Source organism: Bufo bufo, chromosome 4, assembly GCF_905171765.1.
Source record: "Bufo bufo chromosome 4, aBufBuf1.1, whole genome shotgun sequence".
In the NCBI taxonomy this organism is placed as follows: Eukaryota; Metazoa; Chordata; class Amphibia; order Anura; family Bufonidae; genus Bufo; species Bufo bufo.
This window is the reverse complement of record NC_053392.1, coordinates 48,545,137-48,566,898: the sequence shown is the minus strand read 5'-3', so window position 1 is coordinate 48,566,898 and position 21,762 is coordinate 48,545,137. Positions and strand designations below refer to the sequence as shown.

General features: G+C 44.2%; 1 protein-coding gene across 6 annotated transcripts in view; it reads right to left on the bottom strand.

Annotated features, from left to right (window-relative positions):
- PKHD1 (PKHD1 ciliary IPT domain containing fibrocystin/polyductin) overlaps window positions 1-21,762 on the bottom strand; it is a 625,550-nt gene that overhangs the window by 527,333 nt on the left and 76,455 nt on the right. For all 6 annotated transcript variants that reach the window (XM_040427208.1, XM_040427210.1, XM_040427212.1 and 3 more), the window contains 9 exons: window positions 21,479-21,568; window positions 21,301-21,391; window positions 21,034-21,176; window positions 7,720-7,850; window positions 6,613-6,782; window positions 6,183-6,321; window positions 5,939-6,093; window positions 4,845-5,029; window positions 1,575-1,697 (listed from right to left, as the gene is read on the bottom strand). In XM_040427208.1, the coding sequence (XP_040283142.1) occupies window positions 1,575-1,697; window positions 4,845-5,029; window positions 5,939-6,093; window positions 6,183-6,321; window positions 6,613-6,782; window positions 7,720-7,850; window positions 21,034-21,176; window positions 21,301-21,391; window positions 21,479-21,568 (1,227 nt within the window). The remainder of the gene's footprint in view (window positions 1-1,574; window positions 1,698-4,844; window positions 5,030-5,938; window positions 6,094-6,182; window positions 6,322-6,612; window positions 6,783-7,719; window positions 7,851-21,033; window positions 21,177-21,300; window positions 21,392-21,478; window positions 21,569-21,762) is intronic.

Sequence of the window (21,762 nt, the reverse complement as noted above, 5' to 3'; positions counted from 1 at the left end):
GGACGTAATACTAATCATAAATCAAACTTTCACTTTTTAATACTTGGTTGCAAGACCTTTGCAGTCAATTACAGCCTGAAGTATGAAACGCATAGACATCACCAGACGCTGGGTTTCATCCCTGGTGATGCTCTGCCAGGCCTCTACTGCAACTGTCTTCAGTTCCTGCTTGTTCTTGGGGCATTTTCCCTTCAGTTTTGTCTTCAGCAAGTGAAATGCATGCTCAATCGGATTCAGGTCAGGTGATTGACTTGGCCATTGCATAACATTCCACTTCTTTCCCTTAAAAAACTCTTTGGTTGCTTTTGCAGTTTGCTTTGGGTCATTGTCCATCTGCACTGTGAAGCGCCGTCCAATGAGTTCTGTAGCATTTGGCTGAATATGAGAAGATAATATTGCCCAAAACACTTCAGAATTCATCCTGCTGCTTTTGTCAGCAGCCACATCATCAATAAATACAAGAGAACCAGTTCCATTGGCAGCCATACATGCCCACGCCATGACACTACCACCACCATGCTTCACTGATGAGGTGGTATGCTTAGGATCATGAGCAGTTCCTTTCCTTCTCCATACTCTTCTCTTCCCATCACTCTGTTACACGTTGATCTTGGTCTTATCTGTCCATAGGATGTTGTTCCAGAACTGTGAAGGCTTTTTAAGATGTCGTTTGGCAAACTCTAATCTGGCCTTCCTGTTTTTGAGGCTCACCAATGATTTACATCTTGTGGTGAACCCTCTGTCTTCACTCTGGTGAAGTATTCTCTTGATTGTTGACTTTGACACACATACACCTACCTCCTGGAGAGTGTTCTTGATCTGGCCAACTGTTGTGAAAGGTGTTTTCTTCACCAGGGAAATACATTTTTGGACATCCACCACAGTTGTTTTCGGTTCTCTTCCGGGTCTTTTGGTGTTGCTGAGCTCACCGGTGCGTTTCTTCTTTTTAAGAATGTTCCAAACAGTTGTTTTGGCCACGCCTAATGTTTTTGCTATCTCTCTGATGGTGACAGCTCTTTGGATCTCATCTTGAGAGTTGACAGCAACAGATTCCAAATGCAAATAGCAGACTGGAAATTAACTCTGGACATTTTATCTGCTCATTGTAATTGGGATAATGAGGGAATAACACACACCTGGCCATGGAACAGCTGAGAAGCCAATTGTCCCATTACTTTTGGTTACTTAACAAGTGGGAGGCACATATGCAAACTGTTGTAATTCCTACACCGTTCACCTGATTTGGATGTAAATACCCTCAAATTAAAGCTGACAGTCTGCAGTTAAAGCACATCTTGTTCGCTTCATTTCAAATCCATTGTGGTGGTGTATAGAGCCAGAAATGTTAGAATTGTGTAGATGACCCAATATTTATGGACCTGACTGTATATGGAAGCCATTCCTTTTAACACTTAATAAAGTGTATGGCCAGCTATAGACCCTGACACTGTGAAAAATAGATGGACATCAATGCAGGCCTATCTAACACCACAGGCAACATGTGATTACTGACAAACCAGGCTCTGCTTCATCTTATGTTATCAAACATAGTGACATTAGATGATGTGGTTGACCTGAGGCAGGAGATTTGAAGAAGCGAGCATGTCCCCGAATATTGGCCATATAAGCACTCCACCATCATAGACGACCCTCGCTATGATATAAGAGTCCAGGCCTGTAAGATTCTCAGCATGGACCTGAATAAAAAAAGAAGGATAGCATGTAATTTTGTATCGCACCATTCAGGACTTTACAATGTAATCTACAGTATATTCATGACATTTATAACTTTAGGCCTACAATGTACTATGGGGCACATTTATTAAAAAAGCTCTAAACTGGCGGTGGTTCCGCCAAAGTTATGTAAAGGCACCGGCCTCTTGTAACTTTGGCATATCCTCCACCAGTTCTAAATGTAAGACAGCTTCCTAGCTGTCTTACATTAGACCTTTTTCTAAGCCTGAAACCGCCCACGCCCACTTAGACCTGGCATGAGCAGCGAGAAGTCACAGATTGCGGTGCAACTAACTGCATCATAAATGACCCCCTATGTGTCATTTGTAATACTAGTGTCTTCGAACAGAGGTGTTCTGGCCTTATAGCTATATCCATTTGACAGCTGAAAAAAAATTGGTAAAATAAATTTTCACACATTCTGCCATAACAAAAAAAATAAATCACATACATAAAATACTATCATATTAAAGGGCATCTGTCTTCAGATTTGTACCTATGAAACCAGCTGACCTGTTATATGTGCGCTTGGAAGCTGCAAACATCTGTGTTGGTCCCATGTTCATATGTGCCCGCATTACTGAGAGAAATTATGTTTTATTATATGCAAATGAGCCTCTAGGAGCAACGGGGGTGTTGCCATTACACCTAACAGCTCTGCTCTCTCTGCATCTGTAATGCCCTCTGCACTTTGGCCCTGTCAATCAAAATGGAGAGGGAGTTGCAGATGCAGAGAGAGAAGAGCCTTTAAGTTTAACATATGTACATGTATGGTAGATGTCGGGAAGGGGTTAACGTGTGTAGTTCCTCCCACAATAGACAAGACTTCAAATAGCTAAATAATAAAAATGTATCTTCTAATCTCTTTGTCCATTGGCATATCAAGGAATTTTCCATAGTCTTTCAATATGTCTGAAATTTTGTCAAACCCCCAAAAAAGTCCCATCCAAGCTCTGGCCTGTTTGTTTTTCAGAATAGAGAACAGTCTCTCTAGGGCTACCTTTTGGAAGTGGCTCACTAAGAGTCAAAGTCTGACTTTTTAACAAGCACCCTGTCCGCAGATGAATATTTGGCTTGACTATTATGCCTTGTCATATCCTAAGGCTTGTGAAAAGTCAGACTTTGACTCATAGGGAGACACTTCTCTTTGCCTTGGAGATACCTGGTTGCATATTAGTAGCATTTCTATGACGTCTCTATACACAGCTGGTCTTCTTAAGGAGAGCCAGTACCTCCACAGTTTCTTTCAGTATAGCTAGTGTAAGAAGGTACAAGGAATCACCATGAATGATAGGTACGTGTCACCGAGGTTCCTGGCCTCGGTGGAGTAAGAGCCGGTTTTTATGTGTCAGCAGCAGTTGCTGTTTGACACCTTGATACTTAGTATGGCTGTAATAGCTGATCCAGGACGGCTCTTACTGGGAGTAGTCAATGTGCTGGGTGGGTGACTACTCCCCATGTTCCAGGCTGGGTTTTGTCAGGCCTAAAAACCAGCCAGCACTGCCAGGTGATAATGATTACCTACGTCTGACAGGGAAGCTCAGGAGGTCTCTGTTTTTGGGATCTGAGGCTTTGTGCCGTGCTGGAGGGCTGAGAGCCACACGCTGGAGAAACAGGCCCCCAAAGCCTGCTGTGGACTACTGAAGGCAGAACTGCCAGTAAGGTGACTTGTGTTATATGAACTTTCCATTATGTGTGAATTAACACCAAGACTGCAAAGTTACGTGCTGTTTTGTGCAATTGCCTCAAGTGTGAATAAACACTGATGTTTCGAGTTAAGAACTTGTACTTTGCCTCTGTACTGCGCCTGCTTACCCTATCTACCAGAGCGAAACTCCACACTAGCTATACACATGGCCCACCAACGTTAATCATGAGCAGTACTCACATTTAGAGGGACATTTGATTTGGTCAAATATGCATTATTTTTATCTTTTTTACTGGAAGAAAGGGATGGAGGGAGGGAGGGGGACCTCCAGCATAACTCATGCCCAGATAGGCTGGGTATATCCAAAGTAGCCAGTCCTCTGTGCCAGTAAGTTATAACTGGTATCCATGCACATTATATGGTCAATATACATGAGCAACTGCAAAAAAAAGGGGGTCAGTCAGCACATCCCAATGCGCAGGTGCACGCTGCCATGGCTAGAAACACAAAGAAAAAAAAGGCGATGCAACAGCACTCTGCAAACACAAATAAAGTACAATAATGCCATAATTATAGAAAACATTCTGGTGCTAATGCTAAGCTTATTTTGCAAATTTGAGATTCTTGGCAAATACATTGTGTACAAATTTATTTGGGCCCGTCTGCCAAACGTCAAGGCGATCTCTATAAGACGGGAACCTAACACTAAATTCTACCTGTTATGTGCCATAATGGCCACCATAAATTATTCCATTGTATTTATTCAAAGCCATTTGGCACCAGGAGGGGTATAGAGTGGGCTCAGCATGCATGTTGGTACCTGCATCCCTGGATTTAATGGAGGCCGTTATGGCACCAAAAATGGTAAAAAGCAGGGTGGACCCAACATGCATGTGGAACCTGCACTCTCTGAATTTTATAGTGGCCATTATTGCACATAACAGGTAGTATTTAGTGTTAGGTTCCCATTTTATAGAGATCGCCTTCAGGTTTGGCAGACTAGAATGTTTTCTATAATTATGGCATTATTGTACTTTATTTGTGTTTGCAGAGTGCTGTTGCAACATACATGAGCAGTACTGTGAAAAATACATTAGTTAGTACATTTGCTCTTGAAAACTTGGGATAACTATGCTCAGATGAAAATTTGCAAGAAGATTAGGTGGCTCAAAACAGACTATAAAGTTCTAACCACAATACTCTTCTTATAATAGGTCACAATTTGCCCAAATATATGACCACAATACTCCTAGAAAGTTCCAACCACAATGTAGGGACCAACCAGTCACCGTGTGCCCTCAAAAACTGGCCAATCCTACTTTTCTAGTCATCATCATCACTTAGGATGAGGCAATGTTATTCGGTGGCCTCAGGCGGCGCTTTGCTAGGACTTCATACCTCCTTCTAAAAACATGTAAAAACAATCAAATCATACCAACAAAAGGTTTTGTAAAAAACTAACCTGAAGGAAATTTGGGAGATCTCCAGTCATGTTTTTCCATGTCAATGTCCAAACAATTTTGTGACAAGTGTTTACGTCTTTAGTAATGGTAAAATCACTAACATTCACATAAAGACAAGTGACGTCATCTGCATTGCTGATAAGTAATTCTCTGAGATGTTGAGGAGAGATGTTGACGGGAATGCCTGTAAAATCATAACCACAAGCTAAAGGACATCACCTGAAATGCAACATGGTCCTGGTTGATGTTCTATATGGTTCACAGCTGGTTTCTAATGTACATCAACCTAAAGGCTTTTGATACTTGAAAAAGAGTCCCCTTACTTGGTTATTACCAGGAGACCTTCTATTTGTGGCAGTCCACCTCTACCTGATAACTAATTATCCTTTCCCAATATGATGGCTTTTAACCTGTTCTCTGATACTGTCCCCGCAGAGACAACCAATCATGCTCCTGGACACTTCAAAGAGGAGGGCTTGCCAAATTTCTAATAGGTTCAAACCACCTCAGTAAGTTCCATCAACGACCTCTTCTCCTCCATGTTGATCACAGTAGCAAAAAACCATCACACCATCAACCAGATGATTAAATAAAGGGCTAAAGTTGCGGTTTCCAAATCTAAATCAAGTAAGAGGTCTTATCTCTCGTCTGTCCTACCAGTCAGTACCCCTTTCTCTGCTTCCTTGTCCTCTCATCTCTTGCACCTCGCATAATCCATCTTGGAATCCATTGATGGATCTGTTATGTTGACAGAACTCTTCAACTTTAGGTCCATATTATATGCCGTAATAAAATTAAGATAGTGGAAACCCTGGGCTGTCCTCTGTGTTATGATCAGTTTTGAAGGATCATATAATCTATCCCACTACATCAGCAGAGGTGCTTTGTAAAAGTGCAATTTGATATTTGTGGTCAATCAATAGAGAAGGAAGGTCTGGTTAGAATAAAATGTGTTCTTATACTCCCACCTAATGGGACCATTGAATGTCTTAGTTTCCTTAGGATATTTAATAGCTGCCCTATGGTCCAGATGTAGAACCCCTCTGCAAATAAACATGTGGTTAATCATAATAAAAATTAAGCAAATTTCTACCTGGTATGGTAGTGCCAGATAAATAGACAGAAAATGTGCCCCCAATTGGTGGACTTGCTGCTTGTAATCTTGTAACTTCTAGAATTATATCTTCTCTTCTCATTCTGAGCATCTGCACATGGTGATGATCTCCACTGGACTCTACTGAAGCTCCACTGCATTTAACAGAAGATCTCCTTTACTACTGCGGGGTAAAATATCAATCATCACTTTAAAAAAAAAAAACAGAATGATATTGCCTTACCATAACTCTATAAATGGAAGATCGATACCACAGTTAGCCACCAGAGCGGTCAAATTGTAGGATGGGTAACTCCCAGTAATTTTTGTGCTTATGATGTGGTGACCTCCAGGCAATGCTTTTTTAGGGTCCACACGATGAACTAAAAAAAATGTAAAAAAAATCTGTGTATAATACGATATAAATAGATGTTAATAAACCAATAAAAAGATGGCCTGTTATCCTAAATCATCCCATGTGTCATAAAGGTGTGTAAAAGAAACGAATGAAAAAAATCAGCTCTGATATTTCTTTATGCGTTATTACAATTATCTTAATTGTTGTGGCCATTTGAGATAATTATCCTAAGAGCATGGATATTACTTAGTACCCTAAGTATAAGAGGATGAATATTACTAAGTTCCCTAAGATGATAAGTGGGTGAAACTGGTACCTGTTGTGCTTTGATTTGTGATAATAATTTCATCAACAAAATACCACTGCTTCTCTTCACTTTCTCTCTGTAGCAGCATAATCTGATCCACATATATGGACGATTTCCTATGTAAATCCTCCAAGGAATCTTGCAGACACATCCAGAGATTAGTACATCCATAACTCCACCTTTGAAGAAGTATTCATATGATCAAATAGGCCAGGAATTCTTTAAACCTATAATGTCAGGAACTTACCTGTTCACATTTCTAAATAGTTTTATGGGCCCCAGACCGGGTGGAATGAAGTGTGGCGCAAACACAGGGTTTATGACGGCTTTACCAACCATAGTTAAGCCAACGTCTCGTACCTCATTCATGATCATTCTACCTAGCATTCTGAAACTGTGTTTGTCCTGGTGCCCCATTTTCTGTCCAGTGACCTAGTCACATTTATGATTTTGTATTGGACACAATGCTTGTTGCTAACCTTATCTTCTCTGACTATGATTTTGTCCCACTACTTCTGACTTCACCTTGACCTCTGTTAATGACCAGGCTGGACAACCACAGTTACAACCTATTGCCAGCACAGAATTAATCTGTACCAAAGTTCTGAGGCTGTGTATAAAGACCAGACCCAAAGTTATAGAAAGAGGGGGCTACTGACTTTTATGTTTTTGGGAAAGATGACCCAAGTGCTAAAATACTGGCTGAAAGGTGGTCAGAGGAGTTTCTCAAAGCTCTTGTACTCAGATGGAAAATCTGTACCATGGTCTCCACACTGTCATATGCTGATTCCAGCTCAGGCGTCCTGACATGTTTAGCCCTTTTAATGAACCCATGCTGTGCTGCAACTACAACCGTTTCACCCCCTATGTCTACACAAATGGGAGTGCACTGACTGAACATAGAGATTAATCTAGACATCGCCTCCATGTAGGCGATCTTGGGGACCCATAATACAGTCCCCCAAAACCTTGGTTTGGGACCAAATTTTAGAATTTTATGAAAAATAATAATATAAATGAATTAATAAATAACACATTACAAAACTTCACAACTTTTTCTTTTTCTTGGAGCCACGGAGAGTTTTAAAATGTAAACTTTTTTTGGAGAGTTCTTACCTTTCCAAGCTGTTTTCTTTAAATTTCCATTGACAGGTAAGATTTTTCGTCTCTGTATTTAGAAAACTGCTATTGTATGTCAGTGAGACCAAAAAATAGTCACCGAGATATCCCTTGTACGCAAAACATACCTGTTAGAGATGAGCCAATACAATACATTCAATGTTCCATGAATGCCCATAAATGACTACATATGAAATGATGGTCATGTACATGTAGTGCATACCTGAGAAGCCCAAACGAAAGGCTGAATATTAAAGGGATTCTGTCATGAGATTTTACCCCTATAACCTAAACATATGCCCATGTCCGTAGTAATAACATGAATCCTAAGCTGGCCTTATTAAACCTGCTTCTGGCTCTATTAGCCCAAAAAACAGTTTTTATAACCTGTCAATCACCTACCTAAGGTGCCCAAGGGGACGTCCGTTAATACAGGGTGCCCGGCCACACCCATAGCCGTCTGGTGCCCAGCGCCGCCTTCCCTGTCTTCATCGCCGCCCTCCCTGTCTACAGTGCCGCCTTCCTCACCTCAGCGCCGCCTCAGCAATGCTACCGTCCCTCTGCCAGATCCCGCGCATGCGCACTAGGCTCAGCCTGATGCGCCCGTGCGGACTCCTGGCAGCGGCTTAGTTGAGCGAAGTGCGCATGCGCCGGCCTGATGAGCATGCGCACTTCGCTCAACGAAGCCGTTACCAGGAGTCCGCACGGGCGCATCAGGCTGAGCCTAGTGCACGCGCGCGGGATCTGGCAGAGGGACGGTAGGATTGCGGAGGCGGTGCTGAGGTGAGGAAGGCAGCACTGTAGACAGGGAGGGCGGCGATTAAGACAGGGAAGGCGGCGCTGGGCACTAGATGGCGATGGGTGCGGCCGGGCACCCTGTATTAACGGATGTCCCCTTAAGCAGGTTATAAAAACCAGTTTTTTGGGATAATAGAGCCACGAGCAGGTTTAATAAGGCCAGCTTAGGATTCATGTTATTAGTACGGACATGGGCATATGTTTAGGTTATAGGGGAAAAATCTCATGACAGAATCCCTTTAACTAGATTTTCCATAACCCTGGTCAGAAATTCAGTTCATTCTTATAGCCTCCTATGTAAATGCCTCAGCCATGGTAGTGTGGCTTGATGCTGATCCCCTTCCCCTAGCACCATGGGCACATACCCTGCCAGCCCCTCCCTAGTTATGTTCCTGGTAAAGCAGGTCTAAAGTGACCACACATGTAGAAACACAAATTGACAATTTTTTTAATTTTTTTAAATAACGCATCCAGATAGCAATGTTGGATTGCTGCATAAAGCTGCCCCACTGCCCTATAAAATGGCTCTCAGAGGCTACTTTTGTGTAGTGTGAGAGATTGTTGACTAGTAAACATTCCTCTATAACTCACTCGAAGACTTTTTGCTCAGTTGACAGAATTTGAGATGGGGTGCATCATTGAACTGAGGAGGCAGGATGGTCGTTTCAATGACCTGCCTACCATCAAAGCTGTTCTGATCTAGCTGTTAGGGAGTGTTGGGAGCAGAGTTACTTGAGTGCCTGCAAACCTGACAAACAGGCTACGAACAGCCCAGACAGACCATTAGAAGAGGGGATAGTTTGATCTACCGACTAACAGAAGCATCTCAAACTACTTTGTTGTCTACCATCCAGACACAGGTGGCACCTTCATTACACATGCCTGTCTCTGCCCGGACCATGTCCAGGTGCTTAGCAATAGGAGATTTGGTGTCACGGTCCCAATTATATGTCCTGCCATTGACAGACAGCCACCATCACCTTTGTGTGCCATATGGTGTCATGAACAAGAAATCTCGACTGCAACGGACTGGAACTGTATTGTCTTTAGTGACAAATCCAGGTTCTGTTTGGGATCTGACCACATCACGGTTGGGTTGAGTATGGAGGCCTTGGGGTGAGCTCTTAAATCCTACCTTTGCTATGGAACAACACATTGCCCCAACTGCTGGTGTGATGATCGCGATGACAATTGGTCACCCCTAGTAGTCATATGAGGGACACTGACAGCTCAACCATATGTGCAGGACATCCTGCGGCCACATGTGTTCCTCTCATGGCAGGGCTTCCAACTGGTATTTTTCAGCAAGATAATACTCGCTCACACAGAGCAGGGTTTCCCAGGAATGTCTCCACCAAATTACAAGGCTTCCTTGGTTGCCCGCTCTTCAGATTTATCACCAATCGAGCATTAATGGGACCAGCTGAGACGCAAGTTTCAGCAACCTACAAGTGTGCAGGATCTACAGGCCCAGCAGTAGCATCTGTGAGAAAATGTGCTGCAAGATATTATACAGAACCTGTATGCCTACATATCCAACAGTATCTTGTATCCAGGCTAGAGGTGGCACAACAGGGTCCTAGAGCCTCCTCTCAACTTTACAATTTACCCAATAAACTTCTCCTTTCACTCTAAAATTTTAATCATTTACATTATTATTATTATTATTATTATTATTATTATTATTAGAAAGATGATGAATTCTGTTTTCTCCATGTTGCATTTTAAGAAGTGGGAGAATAATGAAGATATAGCTGATAGACAAACCAGGATAGAAGGGAGGTGACATCTGTGCCAGAGAGGTTTATTTGAGTGTCAGGAGCATAGAGGTAGTACTGAAAGCCATGGGACTCTAGGAGCTGTCCCATAATGAATGTATAAATGGAGAAAAGTATGGGTCCCAGGAAAGAGCCTTGAGGAACACCAACAAAGAGGGGGCATGATGGGAGAGTGGTGTTTGAATGGAGAAATGGAGACGCTGAATGTTCTGTTAGTGAGATACGAGCAGATCCAGGAGAGGGACAGGTCTCTGACACATAAGAATGACAGAGTTTGCAACAGGAGACAGTGGTCAACAGTGTAAAAGGTAGAGGACTGGTCAAGAAGAGGAGAAGTACAGAGTAAGGATGTTTTGGTAAAAAGCAGATCATTGGTGACTTTGGTTAGTAGAGTAGAGTTGAAAGCCAGATTGTAGCTGATCAAAAAGTGAGTGGAATGAGATGGGGGGGGGGGGGGTGCAGTTTGAGATGGACATATAAATGACATAGATCATCATGCACACATATAAAGTTTCATTTGATTCCCCCAATTCCTTTTTGGTGCGTTGTTTTTTTTAGTGTACTTGGTGATATTTGGTGGCTAGAAACAGAGTTTGGTTTCTGTGAACTTCACGCTGGAGGGGATTCATTATATATGGATGACGACTAGAGATGAGCAAATTTTTCAAAAAATCGATTCGGCCGGCTCGTCGAATTTTTTGAAAAAGTTTGGTTCGATCCGAATTTATTGGTGGCGAATCGCGTTAAAAAATGACTATTTCCTGGCTGCAGAGAGCCTTTATAGTGGTGTAGAACACTGTGCCTTGCAGTAACACGCATAGGGAGTCTGCTGTGGTAGTGAAATAATACTGTGAGTCTGTATGACATTCAGATGACAGGCGTCGCTCTTAGAATCACTGCACACGTCGCTTATTTGGGCAGTCACGGGGCCAAAACTGACCAAATAACTCCAGTATGAACTCAGCCTTACAGGTCAATGTTAGCGCCAAGAAGAAGCTCACTCCTTTTGCACCATCGTCAGCTGATTCCACATAAATGTTTACAGAACCTGTTCTATTAAACGCTTATACAAGTAGAGCCCCCGACAGAGTGGAGAGGGTGTCAGCAGTAAGTTTGTGTTGACATCACTGATTATTTTGCCCTTCCTCTGATCGTCAGAACAATAACCCCCAAAAAACAGATCCTGTCTGTTAAGCATCCGCTTTCACTCGGTCAGCATTTGGTCAGTAATCCATCAGTATTGCTAATGCCAAAAAAAAACTGGAGTGGATGTAAAACAGAGATGACACGTGAATGTAATATTTGCATGTCTTCTGTGTTTTATACTGACTCCTGCTTTTGGCTACCAAATCATAAGCCAATTCTGATGGGACCATACAGGCCTTACAGCTGCTACACAGACAGGATCCGTTGTGCATCTAATTTTTCCTTCCTTCTGACAGATCAGAAGAAGGGTCAAATAAATGAAGATGTCAGCCAGGCCGAAAGGCAAAATAGTGGCCCAGTCATGAGGTAGGGAGGCTGGTAACAGCATGAGAAGTCCACAGAGTGGCCCTATGACATAGTGGTGAGGTGGAAGCAGCCTAAGGAGGACACAGAGTGGCACAATGACAGTGTGGAGGTGGCAGCAGCAGCATCAGGAGGCCACAGAGTGGCACAAGGATAGAGTGTGGAGGTAGAAGCAGCATGAGGAGACCACAGAGTGGCCCAATGACAGAGTCTGGAGGTGGCAGCAGCATCAGGAGGAGGCCACAGAGTGGCACAATGACAGTGTGGAGGTGGCAGCAGCATCAGAACACCACAGAGTGGCAAGGTGACATAGTGTGGAGGTGGCAGCAGCATGAGGAGACCACAGAGTAGCAAGGTGACATAGTGTTGAGGTGGCAGTAGCATCAGGAGGCCACAGAGTGGCACAATGACAGAGTGTGTAAGTGGCAGCATCAGGAGGAAGCCACAGAGTGGCACAATAACAGTGTGGAGGTGGCGGCAGCATTAGGAGGCCACAGAGTGGCAAGGTCACATAGGTGGAGGTGGCAGCAGCATGAGGAGACCACAGAGTGGCAAGGTGACATAGTGTGGAGGTGGCAGAAGCATGAGGAGATCACAGAGTGGCAAGGTGACATAGTGTGGAGGTGGCAGCAGCATCAGTAGACCACAGAGTGACCCGGTGACAGAGTGGGGAGGTGGGTGGCAATACCAGTACCAGCTGAAGATGGTGGGTGAAAGAAGGAGCACTTAGCATCAGATGTGTGGCATCAGGCGGGAGGCAGCATCAGAATAGTAGCTGAGGCAGGTAGCCAGAAGAAACTGGTCTCTTTTTTCAAAGTGTTGGTGTGGCACCATGGATGATCTAGTCTGATGCGTCAGGCATTGGTGGGTGGAAATCCTGGCTGATCCACACCTGATTCATCTTGACAAAGGTCAGTCTCTCCATATTTTGGGTGGACAGGCGAGTTATTCTTGGGGTAACTATGGCCCCCGCCGCACTAAACATCTGCTCTGATGCCACACTACTGGCTGGGCAGGACAGCTTTTCCAGGGCAAACTCGGCCAGTTGCAGCCACAAATCCAGTTTGACTGCCCAGTAGTCCAGTGGATCTTCAATGTGGGGTGACACGGTGCTGTCCAAGTATTCCACCACCTGCTGGTTCAGGTTCTGCTCTATGTCTAGATGCTGGTGAGTAGTTTCTTCACTATGCGGGTGAAGAAAGCTGCTCATTAGCGACTCTAGACTCAGGCTGCTGCTGATGGAGCTGGTACTGCTCCTGCCACCCCACCCTGCCCAGCAGCCATGGCAGTGGAACGTGAGCGCAGAGGGCCCCCTGGTCAGACATGCGAGAGGATGGACTATGGCGCAGATAGGCAGCGGCCAACTGACTACATAGGATGTCTCTATAATAGTTCAGTTTGTCCTTCCTCTCAGCGGGTGTAAAAAAGGCCCCTATTTTGGATCGGTAGCGAGGGTCCAACAAGCTGGAGAGCCAGAAGTCATCCCTCTGCCTAATGGTGACAATTTGGCTGTCACTACGCAAGCAAGTGAGCATGCATTGGGCCATTTGTGCAACTGACTCGGAGGGACTCCCTGCCTCCATCTCTACTGCATACTGCCACGGTGTGTCTGGGTCCTCTGCCTCGTCTTCCTCATCGCCCTGTAGCTCAAAGAGGATGTGCTTTGCGGTGTACGAGTGTCTGAAGTGCATGCAAAGTTTCCTGGCCATTTTCAGGAAGTCTTGCAGATGGGTGGAAGACTTCAGGAACCGCTTGACAACCAGGTTGAACACGTGCAGGGTGCATTGCTCAGCCCTCCTTGACACAGCGCCGACCCCATGTTCTTCCCTTTGTTGGTCACAATGGTTCGATTTTGAGTTGTCGCGGAGAAAGCCAGGATTCGATTTCTTGATGAAGGACACAGAGCAGTTCCTCTCCTGTGTGACTCCATTCGCCCAGGCAAACGAGGTGCAGAACAGCGTGACACCACCGTGCCCTGCACATGTGGTATGCTGGAGGGGCACTGTGAATTGTCCCTGCAGTGGAGGCTGAGGACACGGTGGAGGATGAGGAGGCAGAGGAGGACATTGTAGCAGGACCAACGGCGTGAGAACGTGGAGGTGGAAGCGGCGTCACCTGGCCAAGTTGCTGGTGTGGCTGTGTAGGAACCACATTCACCCAGTGGGCCATAAAGGACATGTATTGTCCCTGACCGTAGTTACAGCTCCACAAGTCGCCACTGCCGTTCACTTTGGCAGACACCGACAGGCTCAAGGACTGGCCCACCTTCTGTTCTACATGTGTGTGCAGGGCTGGTACTGCCTTTTTGGCTATGAAATGACGGCTTGGGACTCTCCACTTCGGCTCGGCACAAGCCATCAGTTCTCTGAAAGGTGCAGAGTCCACCACTTGGAAAGGGAGGGACTGCAGCACCAGCACCTTGGACAGGAGCACGTTCAGCTTCTGTGCACGCATACTGTTGTCTCTTGGCAATCGCTTCGGTGATCGATTGCTGATAGAATGACTGACGAGGAGTAGGAGAGCGAGGAGCAGGAGCATCAGGACCAGCAGATGATGGGAAGGACAGACAGCTCCCTTCGGCTAAGGTGGAGGAGCCTTGACTGCCTGAAATCGGCTGCGTGCCACTGGGTGATGCAGCGGTTGCTGCGGCAGGCTGGACCACCAAATCGGAGCCACAGTTCTCCCAGGCCACTTTATGGTGACTCTGCATATGCACTTTATGGTGACTCGGCAAGCTGCCGCCCTCTTCTCCCAATGATAATGAAGCCCCTTCGTCACCCGGCTCCCAAGTGCGATCAGCTACATCATCATCGGGTACGGTCTGCATGTCACTGATGTCCTCCTCAACCGTCTCTGGGTCAGGAGCCTGACCGTCCGCAACACCAGCTCCCATGCCACTCTCCTCATCACTACTTGCCCGCCTAGTGGTGGAAGCGACGGATGTCTCCTCCACATCTTGGCTTGCCAGTAGCTGCTGACTGTCTTCTAGTAGCTCGTCCTCACTGTATAGTGGAGCTGAGCCCACAGCATACAATACTTCTCTGGCTGAGGGAACAGAAAAGGACAGAGGCAGGTTGAGGACAGGTGAGGGCACAGGGCCTGCTCCTGGGCCATGCCAACTAAGGGTTGTGTCTGACAAACCCACTGACTCTCGGCTGGGGGTGTCTGATGTCACTTGCGACAAAGTCGAAGATCGAGTCAACCATTCAAGAACCGCTGGGTTGCTGGTCAAGACACGACCGCTAGCTGACACTGGGAGCTCAGGCCTCTTGAAGTGACCCCTGTTGCCATGGCCCCTTACTCTGCTGCGACCTGTCCCTGCACTAGAAACATTTAGGCCTCTACCACTCCCTTGTGCAGGGCCTGGCACTTCTCTGTCTGACATACTGTTAGATCAAATAAATAAATAGGAAATTAAAACACCCCAAATAAAGTCTGTAATTTTCTCACTTCACCACACAACGGCTAATAAGCCTACTAATACACACAAAAAAGGGCTTTAGAACATATAACTGCACCGCTGAACGTCAGATATTTTTTTATTTTTCCACTAATACACGCCACAAAAAGCTTTAGAACATATAACTGCACCGCTGAACAGCAAATATATTTTTCTTTTGCCACTATTATACGACAAAAAGGGCTTTATAACATACTAGACATTAAGCTCGTTACAATAACGGTCGCTAGAACAGTAGTGCATAAACATTAGTAGGAACAGTCTATATTAAATCGCAAGGGAACTTGACCACACTGACTGGTGGCTGAGACTGGTGGCGGAGGCTAGTGGCCGAGACTGATGGCTGTGGCTGAGACTGCTGGCACTGACTGGTGGCTGTGGCTGGTGGCCAAGACTGCTGGCACTGTGGCTGAAACTGCTGGCACTGACTGGTGGTTGTGCCTGGTGGCCGAGACTGGTGGCTGAGACTGCTGACTGCTGGCTGCGGCTGAGACTGCTGGCCTTGATCGCTTGGTATTACACTTTTTGTGATGTAAAGTGATAAAAAATTGCTTTTTTGGCACTTTTTTTTTTTTTTACTGCGTTCACCAGATGGGTTGGATCACACACTATTTTTAGAGAGCAGGTTGTTACGGACACAGCGATGCCTAATATGTGTATTTTTTTATTTTAGGGTACTTTCACACTAATGTTAAAGTTTTCCAGTATTGAGTTCTGTCACAGGGGCTCAATACCGGAAAAAAATGCTTCAGTTTTATCCTAATGCATTCTGAATAGAAAGCATTCCGTTCAATATGCATCAGGATGTCTTCAGTTCAGTCACTCTTACGGTATTTGGCCGGACAAAATACTGCAGCATGCTGCTGTATTTTCTCCGGCCAAAATTCCAGAACACTTGCCGGAATACATTAAATGTATTAATGCTGGATCCGGTACCAAGTCTTCTGGAAAACCGGCATGCGCAGACCTTTAAAAATGTGAAAAATAAATAAATACCGGATCCATTTTTCTGGATGACACCGGAAAGACGGATCCGGTGTTTCAATGCATTTGTCAGCGGGATCTGCATCCGGATCCGGAAACAAATGCTATTCGTTTGCATACGGATTTCCAGATCCGGCAGGCAGTTCCGGCGATGGAACTGCCTGCCGGAATCCAACAACGCAAGTGTGAAATTACCCTTAGTTTACACAATAACAGCATTTTTGAAGAAAAAATCATGTTTTTGTGTTTCCATTTTCTGAAAGCCATATTTTTTTATTTTGTGGGCGATTGTCTTAGGTTGGGTCTAGGTTTGTGGGATGAGATAACAGTTTGATTGGTAATATTATGGGGCACATATGACTTTTTGATTGCTTGGCATTACACTTTTTGTGATGTAAAGTGATAAAAAATAGATTTTTGGGCAAATTTTTTTAATGGTGTTCAGCAGATGGGTTGGATCACATGCTATTTGTATAGAGCAGGTCGTTACGGACATGACTATACCTAATATGTGCTTTTTTTTTACTTTATTTTATTCAATAAAAGCATGTTTGAAAAAAAAACGTTTTTGTGTCTCCATTTTCTGAAAACCATATTTTTTTTATTTTTTGGATGATTGGCTTATGTAGGGGCTCATTTTTGTGGGATGAGGTCATGGTTTAATTGGTGCTAATTTTGGATACATATGACTTTTTTGATCACTTTTTATAGCATTTTTTGGGAAGTGCGGTGGGCAAAATTGCAATTCCATCATAGTTTTCCTTCTTTTTTGTTTATGGTGTTCACCATGTGGTAAAAGTAACATGATCCTTTTATAGATCAGGTCTTTATGAAAGCGGCGATACCAAACATGTTTAGTGTTTTTTATTTGTTACATTTTTAACCAATTATGTGTGGATATAGGATTTAAAAAAAAAAATTTAATTTTTTCACTATTTTTTTTACATTTTTTGGACCCAGACCCACTTGGTTCTTGAAGATCCAGTGGGTCTGATGGCTTACAATACACTGCAGTACACTACCGTATATAGTCCTGCCTTTAGCAGGAGCCTGATCAGGCTTAGATATACCACAGCAAACTGGATGCCTGTGAAGGTTAGCACCTCCATACAGCGGTCCTTAAGGACCACGGCATGGAAGGGGTTAAACGGCCGACATGGGTGCCAGCACTGATGTCAGACGTTTCAAGCAGAGTGTTAGCTGGACATTGCAGCTAACACTCTGCCCGCTACCGCTCTGCCATCCTGAAAGGGGGGGGGGGGGGGGGTGCTGCGCGCTCTGCATCTCCTGAGCCGAGTGTCACGTCCCTCAAGTGTCTGGTGTCAGGAGATCAGAGAGAGTGGCTGAGCGTGGAGGAATCTAATTGCCTCCTTGATTTCTCTTTATTCAGTGTTGATAGATTAATGACCACTTCCCTTTTCTCAGCTGTTGCTCAGTGGTCATCACTTCTACCCTTTATAGTCTGACCCCACCCTTCTGACAATGCTGTAGATAGCTTCATTTGGGTTTGGCTGAGCTGGTGTGAGGTCGTCTCTGGTTTTCCTGTTCTTCCATCTCTACAGAAAATAAGTGTCGCATTTGTTTGCATTTGTTATATTCCCTGTTGTTGTATCTGGGCCTGAGACAGAGACTTCCATTCGTCCATCTGGGGAGGAATGGGTTGTCAAAAAATATATAAAACGGGGGGTAGTAAAATATAACTTTTAATCTAAAATTGATAGCCCACAGTTCTGTTCATAGACACCAGTACCTGTGGCAAAACGAGGGATGCCAGACATCTACTTCTGGAAGAGAACCCTAGCCGCAGCACCCCTCATCTTGTAAGGGCTATTTGGATCCGGAGGTGGGACCATATAACCGCCCTGGATGGCCACATTGAGGACAAATTTGTCCATACTGATGTAGTGTCAGCCCCGTGTCCCCTGATGATTCTGGGGCTGTAAATTAGATGAAACTCGTAGGGACACATACATCTATCATCATCTATCTACTTGAGCACTTATATAAGTTTTCTTGCACCCTTCACCATTAGTGACAGAATTTACCCTGTGTCTGGTGTCGGTTGCTCTTTTCTGCTATATATATATACATACACGGACCAGATGGCAATACAGTAGCTTGGTTCTGGTCAGTAAAATACAGCAGTTTCCTCGTCCTTTAGGGAGGAGAACAACCGGAAGGTGTGCAATATTCGAAGCAAGTCATCATCTGTGTAGACTATCTGGTAAGAAGCTTTGCATCTCCATGTTAGTTTACTTTTCCCTCCATCTTCAAGCAATAGACCGGGATGGTAGGGACCATTGGTGACATTGCTCAATGGTAGTGGTGTCTATGAACAGAACTGTGGGCTATCAATTTTAGATATTAGATTAAAAGTTATATTTTACTACTGCCCGTTTTATGTATTTTTTGTCTGCACATTGCGGTAGTCTGCTCGGACCATATAGGCCCATAAAGCAGAATAGCATTAGGCTGCTTTTTTGATTGAGGAATGGGTTGTCTCTGGTCCCAAACTTATTCCAGGGCCTTAGAGGGAAATCAGGGCCTAGGTATCTTGCATATGAATATTCCTACCCTCAAGGTCTATTCATATTGATAGGTAGTCAGGGCCCGGATTAGGGTTGTCTAGGAGGTGACCTGTTTCTTCCCTAGTTTCCAGGCCCAGTTACTGTTCCCCTTCCCTCCTGTGTTCAGTGTGGAGTCCCCCCCCCCCCACTGATCGTGACACTGAGAGAGGAGCGGACGGTGGTGGGGGAACTGTGGCAGGAGCAGACAGCGCCTTGGAGGTATATATGGGCAGTCAGGCTGCAGGGAAACTTGTGTGTAGCGCTGTGTCCGTTTGGAGCGCTGTGTCCTGATTGCACGCCGCGCATGCGCATTTAACATCGGCACACATGCACGGACACAGCGCAGGCTCAGAGGGCTTTTATTAGTATAGATAACTGCACCGCTTAACGGCAAATATATTTTTCTTTTGTCACTAATACATGCCACAAAAGGCTTCAGAACATATAACTGCACCGCTGAACGGCAAATATATTTTTCTCTTGCCACTAATACACGACAAAAAGTGCTGTAATTTTCGCACTTCACCCCACACAACGGCTAATAAGCCCTTTATTCCCCACTAATACAAGCCAAAAAATGCTTTAGAACATATAACTGCACCGCACAAATAAGACGTAGAAATATTTTGTTGTAATAAACCCTGTTAATGGATGTATCAAACAGCACTTGCATCCCAATAACAAGAATGGTTTGCTGGAATTACAGAGCTTTATAATGGCAATTTGGATCCCCAGTCAGTGCAGCAAGGTGTAATAGGATTGTTCCTATTACCCAGGCTGTAACCTCCCCTACTGAACCCTGTTCAACATAAATGCTGTGGAATGATTCCTCCCTATCCTTTACCTACATCTTGAATAATCTTCCCCTGCACTTGTAGATAGAGCTGAGCGAATCGAATCCCATGAAGTGGAATTCGATCCGAATTTCAAGATAAATTCAATTCGCCTAGAAGCCGAATTTCCTCGTGCTTCGTGTCAGCGAATCAATTTAACCTTAAATATTATAAAATACAAAAAAATTACTTACTCCTCCATTTGCATGCAATGGGCCGCCAGCCTCCATCTTGCTTGAAGATCTCAGCCAAAATCCCGTGCGGCGCGAGATTACATACGTCACCACGACACCCGGCATGATGACATAATCTCACACCGCACGGGATTTCGGCCGAGATCTTCAAGCAAGATGGTGGCGGCCGGCCCGTCGCGAGCAAATGGAGGAGGTAAGTTTGATTTTGTAAGTTTGAATTATTGTTAATTTTACACTCAGCATCTGAGGGGTACAATGATGGGGCGGTGCTATCGCAGCTCCCTGTCATTGCACCCGCTACTTACAAAAAAATTACTTAGTCACGAAGCAAATTTTTTTGTAAAATTCGGCAAAGCAGCCGAATCGAATTTTCAATAAATTTGCTCTTCTTTACTTGTAAATTGTTAGTTTAGCACAATGAAGTCTTTCCTAGCACTGTCCCTAGCGCCTTCTCACATCTGTCCCTACACTAAGTACACTGGAAAATGTCTGATTCCAAGATGGCAGAAGCTATTTATAGGGCTGTGTCTTCACAGGGCTGGCTGTCTGCTGATTGGCTGCATACATGGCATTATAGGAAAAAATGTGATTAGTTACCATGAAGCGTGAAGAAATTCGGATTCGGTGCGAATTGAATTTTTCCTGAAATTCGGAACGAATTCCACTTCATCAACTTCGATTCGCTCATCTCTAATGACGACCTTCAAAAATTAAAACCAAGCTGGAAGTAACCACCACATCACCACCACTCTCAAGCTGCTGCCAGAAAGCAGTAGACAGAAATGTGTTGGGTTGACTGTGGTTTTACTCCAATTTTGTTTTTCTTGTTTGTGACAATCCTTTATATGTTGAGATTGACTAATTTTTCATTGGATGATAGCATGCCAGCAATTAAAGAATCCCTTCATCATGCTCCACCCCTGAGGAACTGAACTAAGCATAACACAGTATTAGTTATACATTGATTATACTTTGATTTACATTTTGGGAAATGCTTTTTTGTGCTTTGTATAGCCAAACATGTTGATACCTATTCATGAATGGGGCTGTAGTGTAAATTCATAAATGCAACAATCAACAGGTTGACGGCTTCACCAATTAAAAAAAAACCTCAGGAACAGGTCAACATAAACTCCTGGGATCTGGTTAAAACCCATCCTTGAGTAAATTCTAGCATACTGTACTTACATGGTGGTACATGTTTAATTCATATCTGGTTTGCATGGTTTGAGAACTTTTCAATATATACTTTGGCATAAATACACTGTATCTTCCACAATATGGCTCCACCCATGAGGTCCACTCTCCTTCTGTATTAGTTATAGTCATCTCTGAAAGACACCAAAATGCAGCAACCTTATTATATCCTACAACATACAACTGGATAAAAGCCAATATGAGTCACATTCCTTGATGGCAAGCAGAGATCTTGATCTCTCAGTGTTCATGTCTCACCTTCTTCAAAGCCACTGTACAAAAATAAATCCTCCGGAGAGAAATCTGAATCACAGTGCACTAGGAACATGTCCTCTATGATGGCCTGTATCTACCAAATCAGAAACAGAAGGTGAAATGTTTACTGGCCAGCAACTGTCCACATGACTAAGAATAACTGACTGGTGGCTGGACTTACCTGGTCGGCCGTACTGTTGGTATAAATGACTTTACTGGATGCATTGCCCCAACAAAACTGGACTTGTCCCAAGCCACCAAAAGTCAGCTTCTGAATACCAAAACAATAGTTTTATATCACATGGTGTCAACATGATGTCAAGAAGTAAAAAGGAGTAGTAGTTGTCCAATCAGAGATAGCAGTATTATAGTAGTTATATTCTTATATATAGGAGCAGTATTATCCTAGTTATATTCTTGTACATAGGAGGCAGTATTATAGTAGTTATATTCTTGTACATAGGA